This window comes from Sinocyclocheilus anshuiensis, unplaced genomic scaffold (genome assembly GCF_001515605.1).
Source record: "Sinocyclocheilus anshuiensis isolate Anshui unplaced genomic scaffold, SAMN03320099.WGS_v1.1 scaffold1365, whole genome shotgun sequence".
Classification (NCBI taxonomy): Eukaryota; Metazoa; Chordata; class Actinopteri; order Cypriniformes; family Cyprinidae; genus Sinocyclocheilus; species Sinocyclocheilus anshuiensis.
Genome location: NW_015551032.1, coordinates 1,333,512 through 1,345,016, shown reverse-complemented (window position 1 = coordinate 1,345,016; position 11,505 = coordinate 1,333,512). Strand labels below are relative to the sequence as shown.

The following is an 11,505-nucleotide window of genomic DNA, read 5'->3' as shown; positions in this document are numbered from 1 at the left end:
GGATTTGCGGGTCTTGTCTTTTTCTTGCAGGACCCTGTATGTTATAGTACTAAATTAGTTTTAATCGTTTAATCACCACCACAGCGTCTTGTTTCCATTGGCAACACGCACAATTTGTGTCGATTGCAAGTGACGTCGCAGGTATCGGAGAGTGCAAGTGGCGATTGCAAGTGACATCGTAATTTAGTTTATTTTTTCTTGTCTTCACCACCTGGCTACTGTTGTAAAATGTTGAGAGATTCAAACAAAAAGTAATCAATAAATAGAACAAAATAAAAAATAAAAAAGACTGCAAGTGACGTCGCTAGCGGAAGTGCAAGTGTCTGAGAGTGCAAGTCTGAGAATGCAAGTCTGAGAGTGCAAGCGCCAGGCTGCAGCCAGACCCTTTTGATAAAGACGGTCATTTGTAAAAGTCACTGTAAATCCTCACCACACAGACTGTGACAGTTTTGAATGCACAAACACGAATAAGCGGAATGATACCAACAGTAAAAAGTCCTGGTGCTCTTGGAACGGTGGTACTAAAGCCAGAAACATACTTCACGCAAATACACGAATGCAGTCACTACTCGCTACGCTTCGCCAATATCCGCACTTGCATTCGGTTATTAGCTTTCAGCTGCACAAGATCGACTTCGTAAGCAAAATCAATGCGCTGCAAAATGCGCCGACTGACTAAGCGCTTGAGGCTGTGTTTCTGGCCTAACAGTCGGATTTGTGTGAATTAGGGATTGGTTAATAACTATTCGCTAAAATCATAAGGATTAAATGTGGTTTATGTTTGTGAACTCTAATGCTTTAGGTGGTCATGTTATGTGTACGTGCTGTGTACTGTATGTGTCTGTATTTGAACAGGAATATTCATTATAGTATCAAGCATCCTCAAAGAGCTAAATAAATAGATGTGCCAATTTTTCATGTTGGTAATTAGTCTGTTTTTTTTCATATGCTAAGTTTATGGGAGACCTTGCGCGTAGGTGCTCATTATGTTGGGAGGCTTATGTTGGTCTAATCTGCCTGCAAAACACCATGCTGAGATTCATTATCTTGTTTCTACTGTAACACTGAAAATGAAACAACTGGTGCACCTCATAGCGTGAACTGTCCAATTAGTCCATCTTGAATAAACAGAGCTGGGTAGTAACTGATTGCATGTAATCTGGATTACATAATCAGATTCCAAAAAGGAAGTATTTATTAGATTAAATTACATTTCAAAATACTCGTAATCAGACTACAGTAACTTGTTTATTTATTACATGATTACATATTATTCACAAAATAGCAATAAATTATTCATAATTTATTTATTCTCCCAAATTCCTCTTTTTCATCTTTTAATTGTTCCTTTTTAAAATAGCCTACCACTTATATACACTCAGAAAGTCTTCCTGTTTTGTGGACATTCACACAAAGACCAGTCAGGTGGCTACACAGCATTTGACCACTAAATTTACAAAAATAATTTCAGGTGTTTCAACATTGCATCACCTACTGATGAACACATTAATGTTTATTTGAATGATCACTCAGTAGGTTATTTAACCATCTATTACAATGTCTTTGGAAGACTTGTCTTTCAAACACATTAAAATGCACAAATTCACATTATTTCTTATTTACATGTAATCCAGGAATTCCCAAACTTTTTTGTCATCTGAACATCTTTCACCTATACATTTACTTGAAGTAGCCCTGAGATTTTAAAATAAATATTTAATAATAAAGTATCAATTTGCATGTTCATGGTTCTCTGACATTGGTTAATGGTCACATAACATGCAGGAAAACAAATAAAATATTTTTTTTCAGAAGTTTTTTATTTCGATTTATGTTATTTTAAAATGATTTATTTAAATTTTACATTTTTATGATTTAATTAATTGTGAACTTTTCATTAAACTCACAAATCCCCTACAGTACCCCAGTTTGTAAAGTTTAATGCACTTTGTTGTTAATTTCAATTAATGGAATATATTTTCTTAATCTTTGTATTTTTATACCAATATATGGTACAAGATTATCCTATTTAAAGGGTTAGTTCACCCAAAAATGAAAATTAGGCTGTGTTTTACTCACCCCCGAGGCATCCTAGGTGTATATGACTTTCTTCTTTCAGACGAATCCAGTCTGAGTTATATAAAAAATTGTCCTGGCTATTCCAAGCTCTATCATTGCAGTCAGCGGGTGTTGCAGTGCTTCAGTCCAAAAGAAGTGAAATAAAAAGGGCCCATCCATAAAAATGGTCTCACACGGCTCCGGGGGGTGAACAAAGGCCTCCTGTAGCGAATCGATGCGTTTTTGTAAGATAAATATCCATATTCAAAATGTAATAATCACTTTAATGTAGCTTGCGCCAACAGTTGTACACGGAAGCAGCTCCGGGAGCATGACGTATGAGTTCAGCGTTGTGCATACGCCGGTGAGTCTCGTGAAAACTGAGTCTTATATATATATATATATATATATATATATATATATATGTATGTATATAAACTAACTAAATGACTGTTAGAGAGAATGTTGTTTGCACTTATATTGTAGTTAGTTTGATACTCAAAATATAGTAGACTTTTTTTTTACCTCTACCCAAGTCACCACAATAAAATTGTAATCATTTCCTAATGGCCCTATTGGAAGCAGCTGTTGTTTCCTGGTTACTGAATCACTGAAGTTTAAATGGATGCCACTCCGCGAGGAACGAGGAAGCTTCTGGTATTTCCCTTACCTGCTGTTTTGTTATGATCACAGCTGCCAGCAATGTGAAGACATGGGCCCTCGATCGAGAAGTCTTTCACAACATCATGCGGATGACTGCCGAGGCTCGACAAGAGCAATACTGCAACTTCCTGAGGAGGTAATCCAAACTGCTCATCCCTCCCGCTGTTTACTGTGGTATCCTACCACATAATGTGTAGCCAAGCATTAGCTGGGCCTCAAAAAAACATCAAAAAGTGATTTTTACATGAAACGCTGTGGAGATCAAACAAGCAAATAAAGCATAGCGAGGATTTTTTTGGTGGCATTAGCCATGCTATTGATAATGAAGGTCAGTTTCTTCACGATCTGGTTGAAGTGACCTCTGCGACCTTGCTTATATAACTATCAGTTTAAATAGCACACATGAAAGGAGGAAAATACAATAATTCAATTTGAGGGCTCTTGAAGACATTCTAATAAGAAAAGATTGAGAGATATTATCTTATATAAGATTCAATTAACACAACTGTTCTCCATAACCATCAGTTCAATCCAAGTCAAAGGGGCAGTCTTAAATTGACTGTATCAGTTTAGTCATATGACAATCATAGATCAACATTTAAACCAAAATGTTTTAAGACAGATAAACATAGCATTGAAATTGAATGGTTAGTTAAATACATAAATGGCAAAAGTTATATTTAGAAAATCAAATTATGCCTCATTGCTTGTCTCTTGCAACTATCCTAACCTTTTGATTATTTTATTTTATTTTACTTTATTATTTTATTTTTAGTGTTTCACTTCTTGCCAGTCTGCCTGGGGACAAACTAACTAAGATTGTGGACTGCTTAGAGGTGGTAAGTAACCAGTCCCATCAGATCCTATGTATCCTTCTGTAGTGAATACTTGTTTTCAAATGTCTAGATCCAAAGTGACAATTTTGAAAAAACAATGGCGATATTACATCTTTCATCACTTGACCCAGTATATTGTTACTATACTTATTTGACTAAGGCTGAGCGAAGTGTTCACTTCAGTCGAGGGGACGAGTGATTTGTTAAAGATGTTTGTAGCAGCCAGTATAGGCTGCTGACTGATTTATTCCATTTCTCCATGAGGGGCTAAAGCGAGTTTTTCTAAAAGAGTGTGGGCTTTGTCAACTCAACGTCAAATAAGCCTCCTCGTGTTCTTCCATGCTGAACAAACATCAAGGACATTCTTCTCGATTGTCGGCCCCTGGGGTTGAATGTGAGAATGTCGTTATTCAATCGCTCCGATGGAGTTGATTATGTTCCCTCCTCTAGGGGTAAGGAAGCAATGTAACCCAATAGTGGCCCAGATGTTTTGGACTGAAACATGCAGATAATGTGGAACTCTATCATTAAACAGTGGGGAATGGAATGCAGACGGGACGCTGGGAGCAGACAAATGTTTTGAGACCCTCAGAGGAGCGTGGCATGCCTAGACAGCTTCTCTAATGAAACAGCAGAGCTCTGTCAGAAAGACAGTTGGGGATGGAGATCAGTTGAGAACATGGACCAGAGAAATGAAGACTCAAACATTGCCTTGGAATGTCTCTGACGCACCACTACAATGTTCTAGAATGGTTAAATGATTACGTTTGGCAAAACTCAGATTTCAGTCTAATTTGAAACATTCTAAACAAGATTTGATCTCAGTTTTCAGCTGAATCGTTCCATTCCACTGTCAATAGAACATTATTTTTGCAAATCACTTGAAAACATTCTTGGTCTCCAATTGAATTGGAGGAATACCAGTTCAGGCACAGAGTTTTCAAGCTGTAGTCAACAAAAATAATCAAAATAAATTTGAGCTTATTCTGGAGTTTTGAAGCCAGTTCTAAAATGCTTTTTAGATGCTAAAATGCTCCTTTTTGTTATTGTTAGTTATTATAAAGAAGTTGAACTGCTTTAATGGTTAGTGAAGTGTTAATCTTAATGTCAACAGTACAATTTCTAACTGCTTCTAATGTGAAAACTGGCATGAAACACATTTTAGGAAATTTGACCCAAGTATGTAAGCAATAAATGTAGGAGGTGTATCTACTTCTATCGCTGTGGAAGCAGACATGGCGGCCTTCCTGTTGTCTCCCTCGGGGGGATCTCTCCGGGAATATGACAGCACTGGCTTGATGGTAAAATCAATAGCTAAATGAGTTTGTCTTGTGTTTTCTGATCAGGAATATTATAATAAAGGAGACTACATCATCCGGGAGGGAGAAGAAGGAAACACCTTTTACATAATTGCCAACGGAAAGGTAATTTGCATTATATTATTGTCAATTAGTTTTGTCAAAGCTTGATTCTGTGTATTTATGATATTTAGTGTATTATGCTTAATTATTTCTCATTCCATGGGCTTACTTAAAATGAGATATGAATATATTCAATGTGGATATTCAGTATATATTCAGTGTATTCAATATATTCGATGTGCCTTTCTAGTTCTATGATCATTCAGAAACTTTTAGTAATAATAAATAAATGTGACCTTGGACCACAAAACCAAGGGTCAATTTTTTTAAATTGAGATTTATACATCATCTGAAAGCTGAATAAATAAGCTTTCCATTGATGTATGGTTTGTTAGGATAGGACAAAATTGGCTGAGATACAACTATTTGAAAATCTGGAATCGCCTTTAAAGTTGTCCAAATAAAGTTCTTAGCAAGGTGTTTTTTCAATGTATGCTTCAGACACGGGTCACGACGAGGCGTTCCCCATAGCGACCCCTAGAGGACGCAGTTCGAAGTTCCCATGAAGGGGAACCTAATGATTTTTGGCATAAAAGAAAAATCGATAATTTTGACCCATACAATGTGTTTTTGGCTATTGCTACAAATATACCCCAGCGACTTAAGACTGATTTTGTGGTCCAGGGTCACAAATAATAAAGTGAATAGCCCTTTATCAAGCCCACTGAATACATACAAGTATGTATTACTGCCAAGTATAGAGGTTATGCTATATCCTAACACCATTAAATGCTAAACCACCAAAAAAACAAAAGTGATTTAACCCACTCGAGGCACCATTTTTCCACCCCACTAATCCTCATGGACTTCACTGCAGATGCTGATCTGGGTCTGTGGGAGGTCGAACGCGTTCAGATAAATCAGTAATTCGACATTGAAGGGTTTAAGAGACAGGACTCTCCACTGGGAAGCAACAGGAACTGTTTAGCATGAGCTAGTCAGGCTCAGATCCCCTGTTGATTTCTGCTCCACTGTCGCTCAAGATGGGGGTGGGAAGGAAGATGTTTTACTGAGGGGGAGAGAATTTAATTACCGGAAATGATGGTTCTCGTCAGCCTGTCGCCACCATGTCCGAGAGCGTGTTGGGAATAAGGCCATTACTGCCGGCCAACAAAAACTGGTGGTTGATCAGAAAGGTCAAGAGGGTCACCGTGGTTTTCTGGATCATTTTACAGAATTGAGAATGAATCAGAATTCAGAGACCTAACTCCATTTCTTCAGTATCGTTATTATTGATTACATGCTGCCTAGAATTGAAGGATGCAGTCTATATGTGATGCATCATCTCAACACACATGAAATTTATATAATTAATAATAGATTTGGACCATAAATCCAAAGTAAAAAACAAAAAAATATCGATCATAAGACATACAGTTGTTCTCTTAAACTGATATGGTTTGTACATTTTGAAATGTAACCTCTGCCTTTCTGTGCTGCCCAGATTAAAGTCACACAGAGCACACAGGATCATGAAGAGCCTCAGATCATCAACACCTTGGGGAAAGGGGATTATTTCGGAGAGAAGGCCCTCATCAGGTGCTGTCCTTCATCAATCCCCAGCTCAATTCTCATTTCCCCATTTTAATCCTGTTTCAATAACCTTTTGGTAAATGAGGTCTTTTAGTATTGCTGCTGTAACGGAGAGCAACTTAGTCTTGTCAACGTGTATATGACCTAACAGAATATTATTACAAACAAATCCATAAAACTGTCATTTTAGGAGCCATTTTAGATCAGTTTATGTCTAATTCATTGAATGTGTTCCTGCTTTGTCAAACCACAGCGATGATGTCAGGTCTGCGAATATAATCACAGATGAGGATGGAGTGGAATGCCTTGTCATTGATCGAGAGTGAGTTCCCACTTCAAGATCATCATCATTCACTTGATTATGATTTTTTTTGGTACTCAGTGACAGTAACAACGGTCTTTTCTCAGAACCTTCAGTCAGACTGTTGGAACTTTTGATGAGCTTAAAAAGTACCTGCAGAGCTATGTCGAAATTTTAGCACGGGACGATAAGAAAAGAAATGCTAAGTAAGTACTAGCTGTTTCTTTTTATTTAAACGGTGATAATCTTCTTGACTTCTTGCCTCTCTCCATTGTGCTGTCAAACAGTGTTTTCGAGTTTGTATAGCTTACACTGTAAAAACGAATTAGTTGACCTTACTTAAAAAAAGCATGCAAACCAAAATAAAAAACACTTTTTAGTTTCAACAACTAATTAATTTTAAGTTAAATATAGGCTGATATTTACCAGCAATCTCCAATTGACAGAATTGAAGAATATAATTCATATAATTCATAACATGTACATATGCACATATTGCAGACATAATCCACCTATTTATTCTGATATACAGTGAGGTCCGAAAATCGGAGACCACTTATGAAAATTATTCTGTTCTGAATGTTTGCATTTTTTTTTTTTTTACTTTATCAGCAGAACAATGGTCAATGTCACAAATTTGCTCATTTAATTATATTAAATGATATTCTTTTAGGAGGTCAGGAAGCCGCACTACTCCCACCACACCTGTGTCACATGATATGATTGAGCTGAAAGAGAGAGAGAGCAACTTTGCATCCACCATACCCTTCAGCTGCCTCGAGGTTATTGCCACGCTGGGAGTTGGAGGCTTTGGCAGAGTTGAATTGGTTAGAAACTTGTTGAAAATAATCACACGTTCTCTTCATTATTTAACATTCAAACAAAAAATCATTTACACAATGTGAAGGAATAATATGTGACCCTGGACCACAAAACCAGTCATAAGGGCCAATTTGGCTATTGCTACAAATATACCCCAGCGACTTAAGACTGGTTTTGTGGTCCAGGGTCACATATGAGCAATAATGATGCCAGTTTTGCTCTAGGTGAAGGCGAAGAATGAGAACGAGACGTTTGCTCTGAAATGCATCAAGAAACGACACATTGTGGATAACAGACAGGAAGAGCACATTTACTCCGAGAGGAGGATCTTGCTTGAGACAAACTCTCCTTTCATTGTCAAGTATGTTCATCTAGTATGATCAGACTGTTTTAGTAATGCCTGTTTAGTCTTCTGAGTTTTAGGAAATATTGGAACATCTTGAAAATAAAGTGAGAATTGAATTTCACTGTTAATTGCTTTTAAAGAGATACCCATGAATCCCCTTAGTGTTCACATGATTGAATTAAGAGAGAAGGATCGTAACCAGATATAAGAGAAAAGCCAGTGGCAGTGGATGTAATATTGAGCATGGCGTGAATTTCAAAACGTATTTGTTCTATTTAGATCTAATCTATTCGTTTTTCACTTAGAATGTACCGCACTTTTAAAGACAACAAGTATGTGTACATGCTGTTGGAGGCGTGTTTGGGTGGCGAGATCTGGAGTCTTCTTAGAGACAGGTTAGCTCCATTTCATGTGGTCAGTGTCCACATCCCTGTTTTAATGCATATGCTAAAAGTGTGCCTGTTTTGATCCAGGGGGAGTTTTGATGAGTACACTGCCAAGTTCTGTGTGGGCTGCGTGACAGAGGCCTTCGACTACCTCCACAACAACGGTATCATATACAGAGACCTGAAGCCTGAGAATCTCATGCTGGACACAGATGGATATGTCAAGTTGGTAAGCTCCTCTGCTAAGTCAGCAAACTTCACTCAGTCAACTCAGTTCAGCGATATCAATTCAAAGCATATTTTCTCAGGTGGATTTTGGCTTTGCTAAGAAGCTCAAGTGTGGCCAGAAGACCTGGACGTTCTGTGGGACTCCAGAGTATGTTGCGCCTGAAATCATTCTCAATAAAGGTCATGGTCTCAGTGTGGACTTCTGGTCTCTTGGAATCCTGATTTTTGAACTTCTTACAGGAAGGTGTGCATCAACCTAGGTTTCTTGTCATAAACCCTGTGTGTTGGAAGACATTTGTGACCCTGGACCACAAAACCAGTCTTAAGTCGCTGGGGTATATTTGTAGCAATAGCCAAAAATACATTGTATGGGTCAAAATTATTGTTTTTTCTTTTATGCCAAAAATCATTAGGATATTAAGTAAAGATCATGTTCCATGAAGATATTTTGTAAATTTCCTACTGTAAATATATCAAAACTTAATTTTTGATTAGTAATATGCATTGCTAAGAACTTCATTTGAACAACTTTAAAGGCTATTTTCTCAATATTTAGATTTTCTTGCACCCTCAGATTCCAGATTTTCAAATAGTTGTATCTCGGCCAAATATTGTCCTATCCTAACAAACCATACATCAGTGGAAAGCTTATTTATTCAGCTTTCAGATGATGTATAAATCTCAATTTTGTAAAATTGAACCTTATGACTGGTTTTGTGGTCCAGGGTCACATTTCATAATACAGATGCATGTAAAAGATTGTTCTGATTATTATAATGAAATGTATGTGATCTGATTGTTCTTGAAGCCCCCCCTTTACTGGCTCAGATCAGATGATTATATACACATTCATTCTGAAAGGAATTGAGAAGATGGACTTCCCTAAAAAAATCACCAAGAGGCCAGGTGACCTTATTCGAAAGCTGTGCAGGTATGATCATGGATCATTCTTAACGCATTCTCATGTCTTTCACCTGTTTTCTGAAACTCTTCAGGTCCCACTGCTATATATAATAATATGATTTTGCTGTCCTCTTTTTTCCATGAAGACAAAACCCTTCAGAGCGACTGGGAAATTTGAAGAATGGAATAACTGATATTAAAAAACACAGGTGAGAGGACAACAGTCACAATCTGGTGCTGCTTAACTGAAGAATGTCCTCATAAGTTTGTAAGTCTTATTTGAAATACTCATCTCATACGTATAAAGTATGAATCCCTAATGCAAAATATTGGCCAGAATGCCCATATTATTACTACAGATATACTCATTTTTGTGTTTCATTTCAGAAAGATTTTCAGATTTCTCATGTTTTAAAAACTAAAACCACAGTATGCTTGGCTTTTCGTAATGATGGCAGCCAAAATAACCTTAGGTCACTTGATTTATTGTTCCACCGAGTCACTCTGAGAATGTTTTAACAAATGAATCAGTAAACTTGAGGAGATTGTAATCCTGACCTCCATGGATTTTCTGGCTATTTCGGGCATGCTCTTGGATGTACTTATACAGCCAGAGGTCCAGTGGATACTTCGCTGTCTTGCGTTTGCTTGCAGACAGGTTTCCATCATGTTAGGAAACATTACATTTGCATTTAGCATTTTGAAAGCATCCATAAACACTAATTTTGAAATCTGTGTCATTATCACCTACAAAAATTGTACAATGGTGATTTAATTCATGATTAAATTAATTCAAAGATTCATTGGTTTTTGGTGTTTAGATGGTTTACAGGATTTAGCTGGAGTGGTATGAAATCCAGAAGTCTGATATCACCACTTAAAAGAGAGGTAAAACACACCTTCATTACCTGGACAGAGTTTATTTTATAGGATTGTGTCAAAATTACATGTATAATACCCTATGATAATTCATGTATAATAATTTTTTTTTTATCTTACACTCACCAAGTCTCCAATTATTTGATCAAAAATATGGTAGAAACAGTAATATTGATGGCGGAGCTGAATTTCCAGCAGGCATTACTCCAGCCTTCAGTGTCACATGATCCTTCAGAAATCATCCTAATATGCTGATTTGGAGCTCAAGAAACATTTATTATTGTTGAATAGAGTTGTAATGCTTAATATTTTTATGGAAATCATGGAACATGTTTTCAGGATTCTTTAATGAATAGAACGTTTAAAAGAACAGCATTTATTTGAGCATTTATATACCTTTTTCTGTAACAGTGTAAAAGTCTTAGGCTCTGTTTACACCTGGTATTAAGATGCATTTTTGTCGATCCGATCACAAGTGGACAACGCTAAATACAGGTGTGAACGGGGTCTAAAACATTTTGTCACTTTCGGTCAAATTTAATGCTGAATAAAAGTATTAATTTCTTTTAAAAGAATAAAAAATATTACTGACCTTTTTGAACAGTATAGGGATGTAACGATTAACCGCGAGCCGGTTGAAAATCGATTAAAATATGTGACGATTCAAATTGGTTGAGATGCTAAACAAATCACGATTCAATTAGGGATAGGAGTTTATATGAATGTATGTCTGAGGGGAGCTTACTGTCTTTCAATGGTATTTTTTCTTTTCATCTTGCTTCTGTATAATGCATATTAAAGTTCATAAGTGCAGCGCTGCTTTGTTTACAGCGGAAACCAAGGAAACGCTTTAAGCGCCACCTGCTGGCAGAGAGTGAATCTGCGTCTCATTCAGCTCGTCTGCTGTTTCTGTTTCATGCAGATATTTTTTATGTATAGTTTCACAAAACTGAAGTCAAACCATTCTGTTTTTGTTTCAAATTTCGAAATTATACAATGTAATTTAGATTAAAAACTGCTCATGTTGCATGTATGCAGCATCTTTGTTTGGATCATGATTAAAATGCAGTGGTTGCCTCTAATTTTAAATGGAAAGAGCACAGACAAAGCCTTAGTTTGTTTATATGAA

General features: G+C 36.8%; 1 protein-coding gene across 1 annotated transcript in view; it reads left to right on the top strand.

Annotated features, from left to right (window-relative positions):
• Positions 1-11,505, top strand: part of LOC107661254 (cGMP-dependent protein kinase 2-like) — a 27,979-nt gene that overhangs the window by 9,701 nt on the left and 6,773 nt on the right. The window contains exons 4-17 of the mRNA XM_016450753.1: positions 2,699-2,857; positions 3,497-3,560; positions 4,904-4,981; positions 6,423-6,517; positions 6,765-6,833; positions 6,920-7,018; positions 7,486-7,639; positions 7,859-7,995; positions 8,286-8,375; positions 8,454-8,595; positions 8,675-8,838; positions 9,403-9,525; positions 9,644-9,706; positions 10,319-10,385. Coding sequence (XP_016306239.1) covers positions 2,699-2,857; positions 3,497-3,560; positions 4,904-4,981; positions 6,423-6,517; positions 6,765-6,833; positions 6,920-7,018; positions 7,486-7,639; positions 7,859-7,995; positions 8,286-8,375; positions 8,454-8,595; positions 8,675-8,838; positions 9,403-9,525; positions 9,644-9,706; positions 10,319-10,385 — 1,504 coding nt within the window. The remainder of the gene's footprint in view (positions 1-2,698; positions 2,858-3,496; positions 3,561-4,903; positions 4,982-6,422; positions 6,518-6,764; positions 6,834-6,919; positions 7,019-7,485; positions 7,640-7,858; positions 7,996-8,285; positions 8,376-8,453; positions 8,596-8,674; positions 8,839-9,402; positions 9,526-9,643; positions 9,707-10,318; positions 10,386-11,505) is intronic.